General features: G+C 43.8%; 1 protein-coding gene across 1 annotated transcript in view; it reads right to left on the bottom strand.

Moving 5' to 3' along the window:
* ppfia4 (PTPRF interacting protein alpha 4) overlaps positions 1 to 16495 on the bottom strand; it is a 607182-nt gene that overhangs the window by 175087 nt on the left and 415600 nt on the right. The window contains exon 2 of the mRNA XM_080210286.1: positions 4747 to 4848. Within this exon, the coding sequence (XP_080066412.1) occupies positions 4747 to 4848 (102 nt within the window). The remainder of the gene's footprint in view (positions 1 to 4746; positions 4849 to 16495) is intronic.

The following is a 16495-nucleotide window of genomic DNA, read 5'->3' as shown; positions in this document are numbered from 1 at the left end:
CCACCATGGCTGGGTTTTCCAGCTGCGGAGACAGTTTACCATTGACTGCTGATGGGGTTTTCCAGTCCTGCTGAAGTCAGGCCTTCCAGTCATGCCAAAGTCAGATTTTCCTGTCTGATTAAGTCAGATCTTCCAGGCCCAAAGTCAATGGTCATCTACATAGCTCATCCGACTGCTGCAGCAGTGGGTTGCCTTCGGTGGGACTGGAAGATCTTGCAAGTGGGAAGGGCCAGAAAACGCAGGACTTTTAACAGCATATCAGACTCCAGTTAAATGAATTACTGTCAAAAGTTATAACAGACAATTAAATGAGGCACTCAACTGCTGTGCTGTACAAAATCTGAGCACATGGTGGAACAACTAGTTATTCTTTGGCCTTCAGAGACATTATTGCTGTTGTACAGAAGATTGGGACATAGGAGTTTGGAGTAGAAGTGGGCAATTCAGCCTTTTGAGCCTGCTCCGCCATTCAGTCAGATCATGGCTGATCTCTCCCTGGTCTCAAATCCACCTCCCCACCTATTCCCCAAATCCCCTTATCCTTTTTTAAAATCAGAAATATATTTATGTCCTTGAAACCATTCAATGAATCAAACTCCACTGCGCTATGGGGCGGTGAGTTCCACCACCCTCTATGAGAAGTAGTTTCTCCTTACCTCAGTTATAAATCTCAACCTATACTGTGGCCTCCTGATCAAGGAGGAAGTGTTTGTTATAAGCCAACATATTTCAGATATTTGCCAGAAAAATACTTTAATATCTAGCTTTGGAGGATCACTTGCCGTATCTCCAATTTAGTTGCCAGAGTCAGATCATGGCAGAATGCAAACCTTTTCAAAAACATTTAACATAGAATATACGAAACAGAAATATGTTGTTTGGCCCAGTTAGTTCCAGCATACTTTTGTCACCGCTTTTTACCCATGTGATCACTGCATGAGAGATTATTGTGCAAAATTAAAGTGCATGGGATTAGGGGAAGTGTATTGAGATGGATAGAAAACTGGTTGGCAGAGAGGAAACAAAGGAGTAAGACTTAATTGGTGCTTTTCAAATTGGCAAGCAGGAACTGGTGGGGTGCCATAGGGATCGGTGCTGAGACCCCAACTATTCATAATATATATTAATGATTTGGATGAGAGAACAAAATGTCACATCTCAAAGTGATGCCAAGTTGGGTGGGAGGATGAACTACGATGCGGATGCAGAGATCCTTCAGCATGATCTGGACAGGTTGAGTAAGTGGGCTAATCAATGACAGATGCAGTATGATTTGGATAAATGTGAGGTTATTCACTTTGGAAGCAAAAACAAGAAGGCCGATTACTACCTGAATGGCTGTAAATTGGGAGAGGGGAGAGTGCAGTGGGGTATGGATGTCCTTGCGCATCAGTCACTGAAGGTAAGCATGTAGATGCAGCAGGCGGTAAAGAAGGTAAATGGTATGTTGGCCTTCATTACGAGAGGTTGAGTACAGGAGCAGGGATGTGTTCTTGCAATTATACAGGACCTTGGTGACACTACAGTTAAAAAAGCCCACCAACATCTCTACTTTCTCAGAAGACTAAGGGAATTTGGCATGTCAGCTACGACTCTCATCAACTTTTACAAATGCACAATAGAAAGCATTCTTTCTGGTTGTATCACAGCTTGGTATGGCTCCTGCTCTGCCCAGGGCCACAAGGAACTACAAAAGGTTGTGAATGTAGCCCAATCCAGAACACAAATCAGCCTCCCATCCATTGACTCTGTCTACACTTCCCACTGCCTCGGCAAAGCAGCCAGCATAATTAAGGACCTCACGCACCCCAGACATTTAGAACATAGAACATTACAGCGCAGTACAGGCCCTTCGGCCCTCGATGTTGCACTGACCAGTGGAACGAATCTAACGACTCTCTAACCTAAACTATTCCAATGTTATCCATATGCCTATCCACTGACCATTTGAACTCCCTTAAAGTTGGCAATTCCACAACTGCTGCAGGCAGGGCATTCCATGCCCTTACTACCCTCTGAGTAAAGAACCTACCTCTGACATCCGTCCTATAATTACTACCTCTCAATTTAAAGCTATGTCCCCTCATGTTAGCCATCACCATCCGAGGAAAAAGGCTCTCACTGTCCACCCTATCTAACCCTCTGATCATCTAGTATGCCTCAATGAGGTCACCTCTTAACCTCCTTCTCTCTAACAAAAATAACCTCAAGTCCCTCAGCCTTTCCTCATAAGACCTTCCCACCATACCAGGCAACATCCTGGTAAACCTCCTCTGCACCCTTTCCAATGCTTCCACGTCTTTCTTATAATACGACAACCAGAACTGTACGCAATACTCCAAGTGCGGCTGCACCAGAGTTTTGTACAGTTGCAACATGATCTCGTGGCTCCGAAATTCAATCCCTCTACCAATAAAAGCTAACACACTGTACGCCTTCTTAACAAACCTTATCAACCTGGGTGCCAACTTTCAGGGATCTATGCACATGCACACCGAGATCTCTCTGCTCGTCGACACTACCAAGAGTCCTTCCATTAGCCCTATATTCTGTACTCCTGTTACTCTTACCAAAGTGAATCACCTCACACTTTTCCGCATTAAACTCCATTTGCCATCTCTCGGCCCAGCTCTGCAGCTTATCTATGTTCCTCTGTAAACTGTAACATCCGTCCTCACTGTCTACAACTCCTCCAACTTTGGTGTTGTCAGCAAATTTACTAACCCATCCTTCTACACCCTCATCTAGGTCATTTATAAAAATGACAAACAGCAGTGGCGCCACAACAGATCCCTGAGGTACACCACTTGTAACTGAACTCCAGGTTGAATGTTTCCCATCAGTCACCACCCTCTGTCTTCTATCAGCTAGCCAATTCCTGATCCAAACTGCTAAATCACCCTCAATCCCATGCATCTGCATTTTCTTCCACCTTCTTCCTTCGGGAAAAAGATACAGGAATCTGATGTCACATACCAACTGACTCAAGAACAGCTTCTTCCCTGCTGCTGTCAGACTTTTGAATGCACTTACCTTGCATTAAGTTGATCTTTCTCTACACCCTAGCTATGACTGTAATACTACATTCTGCATTCTCTTGTTTCCTTCTCTATGAACGGTATGCTTTGTCTGCATAGCTCGCAAGAAACAATACTTTCCACTGTATGTTACTACATGTGACAATAATAAATCAAATCAAATCAAAAACTGCTGCCTCACATCACCAGGGATCCAGGTTCAATTCCCAGCTTGAGTGATTGTGCGAAGCCTGTACGTTCTCCCCGTGGGTTTCCTCCGGTTTCCTCCCACAGTCCAAAAGACATGCTGGTTAGGCGCACTGGCCATGCTAAATTCTCCCTCAGTGAACCCGAGCAGGCACTGGAGTGTGTGCAGTCGTGGATTTTCACAGTAATTTAACTGCAATGTTGATGTAAGCCTACTTGTGACATTAATAAACTTTAACTATATTAAGGCAGCTTGGGAGTCATTAGCAGCCAGATTGGAAAAGACAAATGCCCTAATTTTGAACACGTATCCTAAGCCATCTAGAAGGTACAATATTGAATAAAGGCAGCATTGAGATTGGCACTGATGAAGCACTGTCCCAAATCAAGTAACCTGCAGACATTAAAAATAATCACTGGGAGAAAACAAGGGGAGTTATTGGTATCAGCAGAGAACATGACCATGACATGAGACAGTGTCATCAGCAAGACAGGTTGGGATGTGATGGCATGTTTTGAGGATAAGCTGCACTGAGTCACAGAGGACCAACTCAAAGTCACCCACCAACTGTCTGATCTCGCTCCTCTGGGGAGTATTGAGTGCAATTCAGAAACTTGGACACTGGGAAAGAGGGAATAATCAGTGGTTATCTCTTTCATGTCTTTCACCTATTCAACTCCTAAAGATCTGTTTCACAGCAGGGGAAGTGGAAAAATATCTTCACTCATAAAATCACAGAATCCTTACAGTCAGAAGGAGGCCATTTGGCCCATCGAGTCTCCACTGAGGCCCGATTCCTGCAACCCCACATATTTCCCCTGCTAATCCCCATGATATTCGGGTCAATTTAGCACGACCAATCAATCTAATCTGCACATCTTTGGACTGTGGGAGGAAACCAGAGCAAATCTACGCAGACATGGGGAGAACGTGCAAAGTCCGCACAGACAGTGGCCCGAGGCTGGAATTGAACCTGGGTCCTTGGCGTTGAGAGGCACTAGTGCGACTGTGCCACCCCTCACTTTCAATAAGGTACACTTATAATAACAGCAGCCAGAATCAGCCATATACGTAATAGATGGTGGTACGGTGGTTAGAGCTGCTGCCTCCCAGTGCCAGAGATCCAGGTTCGATTCCCTGCTTGGGTCACTGTTTGAGCGAAGTCTGCAGATTCTCCCCATGTCTGCGTGGGTTTCCTCTGGGTGCTCTGGTTTCCTCCCACAGTCCGAAAGACGTGCTGGTTAGCTGCATTGGCCATGCTAAATTCTCCCTCAGTGTACCTGAACAGGCGCTGGAGTGTGGCGACTAGGGGATTTTCACAATAACTTCACTGCACTGTTAATGTAAGCCTACTTGTGACACCAATAAATAAACTTTAAACTTAGAGATTCAAGACCCACTGATCTATTCTCCTCCTGTACAGACTCGTTTGAAATACTGCCAAGGTCTTTCTCAGTTGAGCCTTATAACTGTTTTCCCTTCAACTTACCCTACAAAATTGGACTGATTGGTCTTACTCACTCTGGTGTTGTTCCGCTCTGCTTTCAGTTCAGAAATCTCCTCCTCTTTCTCCAAAAGTTGTTCCCTGCAGGCATTCAACTCCTTTGTTAATGCGGCAAACTCCTGCAAAAGGAACAGAAGTTTGGCACGTTGTTTCAGTAACTGTTCAATATAATACATTCAGCATTGAAAATAAATGTTGGAGTCAGGAATTATCTGTGCCAGGTAAAGTACTGTAAGTTTTGCTCCTCCTATCTTAGTGTTTATGAAGAGTTTTCACAGATCACTAACTGGGACAACTGAGCTGTCTAAATTCATTGTGGAAAGATAAAGATGGTTTGCAGTTGAAAAGTATTTTAGGGACATCTAGCTTCCACTGCCAGGGCACTGACCTCTGTTCAACATCAGTAATAGGAGAATCCTATACCAGCAACCGAGGTGTTAAAAACCTGGGAGGTGAGGTAAAAATGCAAGATTCATGCACTTAATGCAGAGCACATGTGAAGGGAATGTAAAGATAGAAACTTGCATATCAAAGAAGATTTTAAATAAAAGATTGGCCACTTTCAGTTTTTGATAAGAAATTTGTTCGGACGGCAACTTTAAAAGGACACTTCTTGGAAAGTTAGAGCTAATTAAAAGTGTCAAGTGGTTTTTTCACAAATGTATTTTGTAGTTTGGCTACCCTCGGGTATGTCAATATCACTGTCAATATTACAAAGCCAACACTATTACATTGGGCAGAAGGACAGAAACAAAACAAGGGACAGAACTGAAAGAGCTGATTAAAAACAGAGATAAAAGGAATCTTTCTTTGAAATCAGTAGGGAGGTCATAAAGCTGGAGGGATTGTGAGGGTGGAGTACGAGAGCAGGGTGGGGACAGTAACAGAAAGAGAAGCAGGTTCTCAGCCATGCGGATGTGAAGAGCCAGGAGAGGAATTAATCATTGTTGGAATGATGAAATAGGTAAGACTTCAGAGAAGCCAGAGGTACAGTGTAGCAACGTCCTTAGGATAAGGGTAAGCAACTTGAAACTCATTTGAATATGTCGGGGGAGTCAGTGACACCCGGCTGGGATAACAGAATTAGAGGACATTCAACAGTGACGTAGGCAGGTGACATTCTGCATGAATTACAACTGATGCAGGGTGGAAGTGGGGAGGATGACGTAGAACATTGAAGAATTCGACCGCAAGTTGATAAAGGCAAACACCCTGAGGAACCGGGTAAGGCAGGGACAAGTGATGATTCCAAGGCAGGTCATGGCGATGAAATGAATGTTAGGTCAGTTTGCACACCAAGGTCCCACACTAATGAAAAGTCACAGAGCTGAAACATTAATGGTTTGTCTCTCTATGCTGCCTGACCTGTAGGCATTTACTGTTTTTAGTGACCACTGGATGGGAAGATCCCAGAATGAAATCCTAGCTCAGAATACCATAGGTTTTCTCCACTTTTTCTGAGAAAGTGTGGATGAACAGAATCACCAGACAGCCAATCATCTCTTAACAAACAAAAAAAAATTTATTAAATGTCTTAAGGTTAGAAGTGGGGATGTTCGCCGATGATTGCACAATGTTCAGCAACATCTGCAATAACTCAGATACTGAAGCGGCCCATGTTCAAATGCAACAAAATCTGGCTTGGGCTGACAAGTGGCAAGTAACATTCGCGCTACACAAGTGCCAGGCAATGAGCATCATCAGTAAGAGACACTCTAACCACCACCCCTTGACATTCAATGGTGTAACCATCACTGAATCCCCCACTGTCAACATCCTTGGAGTTACCATTGACCAGAAACTCAACTAGATTCACCATATAAACATAGTGGCTACAAGAGCAGGTCAGAAGCTCAGAATACTGTGGCGAGGAACTCACCTCCTATCCCAAGAGCCTGTTCACCATCTACAAGGCACAAGTCAGGAGCATGATGGAATACTCCCTACCTACCTGGATGGGTGAAGCTCCAACAACACTCAAGTTTGACACCATCCAGGACAAAGCAGCCTGGTTGATTGGCACCACATGTACAAACATTCATTCCCTCCACCACTGATGCTCAGTAACAGCAGTGTGTACTATCTACAAGATGCACTGCAGCAATTCACCAAAGATCCTTCGGCAGCACCTTCCAAACTCACGATCACTTCCATCTAGAAGGGCAGCAGATAAATGGGAACACCACTGCCTGCAAGTTCATCTCCAAGCCACTCACCATCCTGACTCGGAAATATATCACCGTTCCTTCGCAGTAGCTGGGCCAAAATCTTGGAATTCCCTCCCTAACAGCACTGTGGTCAACCCACAGAACATGGACTGCAGCGATTCAAGAAGGCAGCTCACCACCGCCTTCTCAAGGGGCAACTAGGGATGGGCAATAAATGCTGGCCAACCAACAACGCCCATGTCCCACAAATGAATATAAAGAAGTGAAAAGTTTGATTATAACACAACATTCCTTTTCACTTCTACTTATTTTCACTAATGCACAAACATTTTAAGGATAACACAGGTTACAAAATATATCTTCTGCTTTAATGCTCTCAGTAAATACACAGCCCCTGGAGCACAGGGCGACTGTGGTCAGACACACCCCATGCTGAAACCAAGTGGCAGATATCACCCAATTGAGCTTCTATGGATTTCTTCTCAAATCCTCCCAAATGATTATTACACTGTGAGCCAATTTATCGCACTGGACTCCAGCTTTGACACGAGCATTTCCAAAATCCACTCTCAAAAAGACATGCCTTAGAATCTTCTCTCAAACAATGCTTTTCCTCCATTCTTCCCAGCAAGAATCCACTTCCAAGGTTTCCAACTCTCCTTTCAGTATTCCTTTGTCTTGAATAACCACAAGCTTTCACACAATCTATTAGCGATCCAGCCATCAGTTGCTTCACAATGGCTTCAACTTTTACTTCACAAGTAGTAAGATGCTACCGAATATTAGGATTGCTTCAGGTGTCTTTGATTTCTCAGTATCTAACTTTCTAGGTCTGCCCTTTTGAAAGCTCTGACTTTAGCTTCAATGAACAATTCCAGGTCCCTTAACTTCAACTTCCTTGAACTCCTCTTTCCACTTCCTGGTTTCTAGAACTAACTGTACTTCAGTTTCCAGGACTTGTTTTCTTGCCCATTACTCCACTGTTCTGCTTCTGCAGAGCTGAGAGAGCCAGTTTCTCTCTCTCGCTGCTAATCATCTTCTGCCAAATGAGTTCAGTTAACCCAAAAACACAAGGGCTGGCACTCTGCTACCACTGCCAGTGAGAACAGAGAATTTGGCACTCAGCCAAACCTCCATTCACCGCAGCAGGACTAGAGAATCCCAGCCACAGGCGAGGTCGGAGAATACCAGGCAAGGTCTTTTCATGAATGGTAGTCTCTGGTCGCTAAGCAACAACTCATTCTTTCCCCAGCGCTTGTTTACCTTTTACCTCGTAAACTCTTTCAGCACAATAGAGACACAGCTTAAACTGAAACCAAAACCCGCCCAGGCAAGTAAGCACTATGTTTAACATTAACCTAACTCAAGTTTTAATCCTTTCTTAAACAGAAACACTAAATTAAACTCACTTAAATTTATACCTTATTGCTAATAATGACGACAATAGATAACTTCAAACTTTCTGCTTCCTGACAAACAATTCTCTGCTTTTGTGTTCTAAACTTCTACCAGAAGGATGTAGATGCTTTGGACAGCAGGTTTCCCAGGATGATGCCTGGTCTGGAGGGTTTTAAGTATGAGGAGAGGTTGGATAAACGCAGGTTGTTTTCACTAGAAAGACGGAGGCTGAGTGGCGACCTGATAGAGGTCTACAAAATTGTGATGGGTATAGATAGGGTGGTTATTTGGAGGCTTTTTCCAAGGGTGGAAGTGTCAATTACAAGAGGGCACAGGTTCAAGGTGAGAGGGGGGAAGTTTAGGGGAGATGTGCGGGGGAAATTTTTCACACATTGGGTTTTGGATGCTTGGAGGGGAGCACAGTAGCAACATTCAATCAACTGTTGAAGGACACATAAACAGGAGACAAACCAAGGGATAGAAACCACGGTTAAAGAACGGGTGGTGGGTCTAAATGAGTAGGAATCAGCATATGCCTGGTGGCCAAAGAGCCTCGCCCTATACTGTATTGCTCTTTGTTCGTTCTTTTAAATGCACCCATTCGATGGTGAGCTGTGTAGACCAACAGGTTCACTCTCTGTTCCACGCTGACTTAGCTGGGTCAAGAGTAGGGAGGCAACAGATGGAATAAGCGTCTTCAGGTTTGGAGAAGTGAAAGATAAGGAAATAGAAATTCTGCAGAACCACGGAAGAACCAGTCTAGTGTTTAAATCTACTCTAGTTACACATGATGGAAAGTGAAAACATGGATATCAGGAAGAGCATCAGATTTGACTGCAAGGTATTCTCCAACTTCAATACTGTGTTAGCACTTACTATCGGAGCCCTAATATGTGTTTTTGGGTTAACTGAATTCATTTGGCAGAAGATGATTAGCAGCGAGAGAGAGAAACTGGCTCTCTCAGCTCTGCAGAAGCAGAACAGTGGAGTAATGGGCAAGAAAACAAGTCCTGGAAACTGAAGTACAGTTAGTTCTAGAAACCAGGAAGTGGAAAGAGGAGTTCAAGGAAGTTGAAGTTAAGGGACCTGGAATTGTTCATTGAAGCTAAAGTCAGAGCTTTCAAAAGGGCAGACCTAGAAAGTTAGATACTGAGAAATCAAAGACACCTGAAGCAATCCTAATATTCGGTAGCATCTTACTACTTGTGAAGTAAAAGTTGAAGCCATTGTGAAGCAACTGATGGCTGGATCGCTAAGAGATTGTGTGAAAGCTTGTGGTTATTCAAGACAAAGGAATACTGAAAGGAGAGTTGGAAACCTTGGAAGTGGATTCTTGCTGGGAAGAATGGAGGAAAAGCATTGTTTGAGAGAAGATTCTAAGGCATGTCTTTTTGAGAGTGGATTTTGGAAATGCTCGTGTCAAAGCTGGAGTCCAGTGCGATAAATTGGCTCACAGTGTAATAATCATTTGGGAGGATTTGAGAAGAAATCCATAGAAGCTCAATTGGGTGATATCTGCCAGCACCCATGGGGTGAATCCTTCAAAATCAATGGTCATGTTCAAGAGAAAAGGTGATAACAACTCAGGAACAACATATCAAAACCAGTTACACATATTTAATAGCAAATGTCCAACCAGTGAACCAATATCTGAAGAAACGTTTGTATTAGACCCTCAAAACATCATCCAATAAACTTGATAAAGGCAAGCCTCTCAGACTGGGAGTGTATTAACTTCACAGGAATTCAAAACAAAGCAAAGAGAAAACAAAAATGGGCTGGAAATGTCGGCTGACCTCAGGTGGGATTTTACGATTTCGGGACTAGCAAGGCTGTAAAATCCTGTCCTAAGTGCATCATAGGTGAAGGGGAATCTCAAAAGAGACATATAAAACTCGAACAGGACTAGGCCCGGAAGATATTCCTGATGGTGGGGGAGTCCAGAGCCAGGGGTCACAGTCTGAGGATTTAGAGTAGACCATTTAGGTCGGAGGTGAGGAGACACTTTTTCACCCAAAGAGTGGTGAGCCTGTGGAATTCATTACCACAGAAAGTCGTGAATGCCAAAACTTTGAATGTATTCAAGAGGCGGCGAGATATAGCATTTGGGACGGGGGATCTAAGGTTATGGGGAGAGAGCAGGATTAGGCTATTGAGTTGGATGATCAGCCAAGATCGTAATGAATGGTAGTGCAGGCTTGAAGGGCCAAGTAGCCTCCTCCTGCTTTGTCTTCTGTGTTTCTATAAATCCATTACAAGACAACTAGAAAACAAATCAACTCCAATGACGCAGAAAGTTGATAAATAAGAATACATACAGGAAAATTGCACCAGTCTTGCAGGGAACCAAAAATGCCAAAGCCCATGAGAAACATGTCTGCAGTGAGGATTGAACAACTCGTTCTTTCCAGCAATATGAATCGTTTTATTGTCATGCATTCACTACCCTCTAGAACAAAAGAATTTGGGACAATACAGATTCCGGAATGTGAAGAATGGCCCCAGTAACCGTCTCTAAGAACACAGTTTTCATTCTGAATAGTAATTGCTGCAGAATCTGGAGAGTACAATGCAAAGTTCTCGGCCAGCTACATATCCAACAGTTCCATTTACAACAGATCTATCTGAGTGAGGTGACAATGTTTCAACGAACTGTCCCAGTTGCCTTGGTTTTTAGCTGAACTCTGCTGCAGGAACTCAAGCACACAGAAGCCGCAGTCCTGTGAACTTTAAGAAATCTCAGTTCTGGTGTTCCACTGCACAATTGGCAAAGAGAGGTGGATCAAACAACTCAGCAGGAATCAATTTCTCAATGCAGTCCAATTAGACAATTTAAATTCAAAGATATCCTATCCACGTAAAGTATTTTCACTGCATATAGTTTCACTGAACCCGTCTATCAGGGTTGATGAAACAACAACAAAATGTAGATAAATAATCTTCTTTCACAAGGAATGGGCTTCCAACAATTCCAGAAAAGCATCACACGGATAACTAAATGGCAATGACTACTAACCCGTTACTTGTATCTCCTACTGTGGGACATGTCGGGAAGGTAGAATAATGTGGGATCATCCAATTGAAAAGACAGACCCACATTCCCCTTACCAAAGCATGGGAACAGGAGTAGGCCATTCAGCCCCTCGAGCCCACTCTGCCATTCAGCAAGATCATAGCTGACCTGTGGCCTGACTCCATGTAGCTGCCCCAGGCCCATATCCCTTGTCACCCCTGCTCAATAAGAAAAATGTCTACCTCAGAATTAAAGCTAACAATTGAACCAGTATCCACTGCTGTTTGAGGAAGAGAATTCCAAACCTCCTCCACTCTCTGCACGTGTTTCTAACATCTCTCCTCAACAGCTTAGCCCTAATTTTTAGATTATGACCCCTTGGTTATAGAGTCCTCAACTAGTGGAAACACCTTTTATCCACCGTCTTTCCCTGTAGACTTCGATCAGATCACCCCTCAACCATCTGAATTTGAGAGAATAAATGCCTCATTTGTTTAATCTCTCCTTGTAATTTAATCCCTAAAGTCCAGGTACCATTCTTGTAAACCTGCATGAAGGACCAAAACAACCTCCCTAAGGTGTGGTGCCCATACCTGCTCACGTGACTGTAAGTGGATTCTAACTAGGGTTTTGTACAACTGCAGCATAACATTGCATCCCTGTACTCCAACCCTTTAGATATGAAGGCCAGCATTCCGTTCGCCTGCTTGACTATTTTCTGCCCCTGATTGTGGCATTTTAAGGAGCTGTGCTCCTGAATCCCCAAATCTCGTTGGACATCCACTGAATTTAACTTCAAAAAATACTCTGATCTATCCTTTTTTCATGGAAAAATGGATAACCTCATACTTGTTTATGTTAAAATACATTTGCCACAGCTTGACTCTTTCACCCAATCTATCAATATCCTGAAGTTTTGTACTGTCCTCAACATTATCGCCTTATTTTGTGTCATGCACAAATTTGGAAATATGACTTTTTATGCTGCTATTTAAGTCAACAATGAATATTGTAAATAATTAAGGCCCCAAGACAGATCACTATGGATACCACGAATCACACCTTCCCAACTTGAGTACTTGTCCATTTCTACAACTGTCTGTTTCCTGTTGCTGAGCCAATTTCCGATCCATGTCAGCAATCTACCTTGGGCTTCCATCTGAGCTAACAATCTCTTGTGCAGGACTTTATCAAAAAGCTTCTGGAAGTCCGTTTAAACAACACCCATCAACTTACCTCCATCCACGGTCTTCATCATTTCTTCAAAGGATTTATGAAGTTTGTCAGGGATGAATTCGTTCGTGGGAAGTGGGCTTCACTGGCTTGGTCAGCATTTACTGCCCTTCCCTAATATCCCTGAAGGTGGTGGTAGTGAGCTGCCTTCTTGAACCGCTGCAGTCCATATGGTGTAAGTACACCCACAGTGCTGTTAGGGAGGGAGTTCTAGGATTTTGACCCAGTGACATGAAGGAGCAGTGATATATTTCCAAGTCTTGGGGGTGAATCATCTGGAGGGTAACTGAGTCCCATGTGTCTGCTGCCTTTGTCCTTCTAGATGGTGGTGGTTGTGGGTTTGGAAAGTGCTGTCAAAGGAGTCTTGGTGAGGTCCTGCAGTGCATCTTGTAGATGGTACACGACTGTCACTGTACGCCAATGGTGGCGGGAATGAATGTTTGTAGATGGGGTGCCAATCAAGTGGGTTGCAGTGCCCTGAAAGATGTTGAGCTTCTGGAATGTTGTTGAAGCTCCACCCATCCAGGTAAGTGGTGAGTATTCCATCGCACTTCTGACTTATCCCTTGTAGATGATGACCAGCTTTGGGAGATCAGGAGGTGAGTTACTCTAAAAGAACAAAGAAAATTACAGCACAGGAACAGGCCCTTCGGCCCTCCAGCCCTCCAAGCCTGCACCGACCGTGCTGCCTGATCAAACTAAAACCCTCGACCCTTCCAGGGACTAGACCCCTCTATTCCCATCCTATTCATGTATCACGTCTCTTAAAACTCACCATCATATCTGCTTCCACCATCTCCCTCGGCAGCAAGTTCCAGGTACCCACTACCCTCTATGTAAAAAAAGCCTGCCTCATATTTCCTTTAAACCTTGCCCCTCCCAACTTCAACCTATGTCCCCTAGTAACTGATTCTTCAACCCTGGAAAAAAGTTTTTTGACTATCCACTGTGTCCATGCCCCTCGTAATCTTATAGACTTTTATCAGGACACTCTTCAACCTCAGTCCCAGTGAGAACAAACCAAGTTTCTCAAACCTCTCCTCATAGCTAATGCCCTCCCTACTGGGCAACATCCTGATAAATCTTTTCTGTAGCTTCGCCAAAGTCTTCACATCCTTCTGATAGTGTGGCGACCAGAATTGAATACTATATTCCAAGTGCGGATTAACTAAGATTCTATAAAGCTGCAACATGACTTGCCAATTTTTAAACTCAATGCCCTGGCCAATGAAGGCAAGCATGCCGTATGCCTTCTTGACTACCTTCTCCACCTGCATTGCCACTTTGTGACCTGTGTACCTGTATACCCAGATCACTCTGCCTATCAATACTCTTAAGGGTTCTGTCATTTACTGTACATTTTTTATCTTTATTAGACCTTCCAAAATGCATTACCTTTGTCCGGGATAAACTCCATTTGGCATCTCTCCACCCAAGTCTCCAACTGATTTATATTCTGCTGCATCTTCTGATAATTATCATCGCTATCTGCAAATCTACCAACCTTTGTGTCATCCGCAAACTTACTAATCAAGTCAGTCAAATTTTCCTCAAAATCATTGATACATATTACAAACAGCAAAGGTCCCAGCACTGATCCCTGAGGAACACCACTTGTCACAGCCCTCCATTCAGAAATGCACCCTTCCATTGCTACCCTGTTTTCTTTGACAGAGCCAGTTTTGTATCCACCTTGCTAGCTGACCTTTGATCCCATGCAACTTCACTTTCTACACCAGTCTGCCATGAGGGACCTTACTGAAGTCCATGTAGACAACATCCACTGTACTACCCTCATTAATCGTCTTGGTAACATACTCGAAAAACTCAATCAAGTTAGTGAGACACAACCTCCCCTTCACAAAACTATGTTAATATATCCACTTATTTCCAAGTGGGAGTAAATCCTGTCTCAAAGAATCCTCTCCAATAATCTCCCTACCACTGATGTAAGACTCACTGGCCTGTAATTACCTGGATTCTTCCTGCTACCCTTCTTAAACAAAGGAACAACATTGGCTATTCTCCAATCCTCCGAGACCTTCCCTGTAGCCAGTGAGGATACAAAGATTTCTCTCAAGGCCCCAGCAATTTCCTCCCTTGCCTCTCTCAGTATTCTGAGGTATATCCCAGCAACCCTGGGGACTTGTCTACCTTAATGTTTCTCGAAAACCCCAATACCTCCTCCTTTTTGATCTCAATGTGACTCAAACTATCTACATATCCTTTCCCAGGTTCATCGTCCACCAACTCCTTCTGTTTGGTGAATACTGACACACAGTACTCATTTAATACCTCACCCAATCCTCTTGGCTCCATGCATAGATTCCCTCCCCTATCCTCGAGTGGGCCAACTCTCTCCCTGGCTACCCTCTTGCTCTTTATATATGTGTAAAAAGCCTCGGGATTTTCCTTAATCCTGCTGGCCAATGATTTTTTGAGACCCCTTTTAGCCCTCCTTACTCCTTGCTTAAGTTTCTTTCTGTTTTCTTGTATTCCACACTTGCTTCGTGTGTTCCCAGTCTCCTAGCTTTGACAAATACTTCCTTTTTCTCTTTGACTAGGCTCACAATATCTCTCATTGTCCAAGGTTCTCAAAACTTGCCATACTTATCCTTCACCCTTACAGGAATATGCCCGTCCTGAATCCCTGTCAACTTACACTTGAAAGCCTCCCACATGCCAGATGTTGATTTGACCTCAAATATCTGCCCCCTGTCCACATTCTTCAGTTCCTGCCTGATATTGTTGTAATTAGCCTTCCCCCAGTTTAGCACCTTAACTTGCTGACTACACTTAACTTCATCCATCAGTACCTTAAAGCTTACTGAATTGTGGTCACTGTTCCCAAACTGCTGTCCTGCTGAAACACTGACCACCTGTCCGGGCTCATTCCCCAATACCAGGTTCAGTATGGCTCCCTTCCCTAGTTGGACTATCTACATACTGTTTCAAGAAGCCCTCCTGGATGCTCCTTACAAACTCTGCCCCATACATACCCCTCGCACTAAGTGAATCCCAGTCAGTGTAGAGGAAATCAAAATCTCCCACTACAACAATCCTGTTACTTTTGGATTGTCAAAATCTGTCCATATTATCCTCTATCTCCTGCTGGCTGTTGGGTGGCCTATAGTAAACCCCAACATTGTGACTACACACTTGGTATTCCTGAGCTCTACCCATATTGCCTCGGTGTGTGAGCCCTATGAGGTGTCCTCCCAGAGTACAGTCGTCATATTCTCCTTAGTCAGTAGTGCAACTCCTTCACCCCTTTTACATCCCCTCTATTCCGCCTGAAACATTTGTATTCTGCGACATTAAGCTGCCAATCCTGTCCTTCCCTTCATCAAATCTCTGTAATGGCAATATCATCATAGTTCCAAGTACTAATCCAAGCTCTAAATTCATCTGCCCTACCTGTTACATTTCTTGCATTGAAACAAATGCACTTCAGTTCACCAGATCCTCTTTGATTACCAACTACACTCAGCCTGCTCTGAGTCTTACTGGCCCTACTTTCTGGTTCCCCTTCAGTTAATTCACTCTACACAGAACTCTCAGCGTTTGACTCATCCTTGAAGCTACAGTATCAATGCGTTTGGTCCAGTTCAACTTCTGGTCAATGGTAATCCCCAGGCTGTTGACCATGCTGGATATTCAGGTCAAAGCAGGAACTTCTGACTGTTTAAAACCACAGCCTAAAGGTTCCTATTGATCCGCCATGCAGTTGAATTTCCAGCAATGCCGGGACCCAACAGGGATTGGGCCTCAGGTAACCGAGAAAGCAGTCGTGGCCAGGAATATATCTGCAGTGTTGGAACTATTGGGAGGACCAGGACTCTGAATTCCCCATCTTACTGGTGTTCCACTTATACAAGACCAGTTCAGACTAGTATTCTTATTTTCCTGCTGTTTTTTCCTTCTGGGAAGAAACTCATTCTATCCTATGTTGCC

Source organism: Carcharhinus amblyrhynchos, chromosome 22 (assembly GCF_965287045.1).
Source record: "Carcharhinus amblyrhynchos chromosome 22, sCarAmb.v2.hapA, whole genome shotgun sequence".
In the NCBI taxonomy this organism is placed as follows: domain Eukaryota; kingdom Metazoa; phylum Chordata; class Chondrichthyes; order Carcharhiniformes; family Carcharhinidae; genus Carcharhinus; species Carcharhinus amblyrhynchos.
This window is presented reverse-complemented; position numbering and strand designations above follow the sequence as displayed.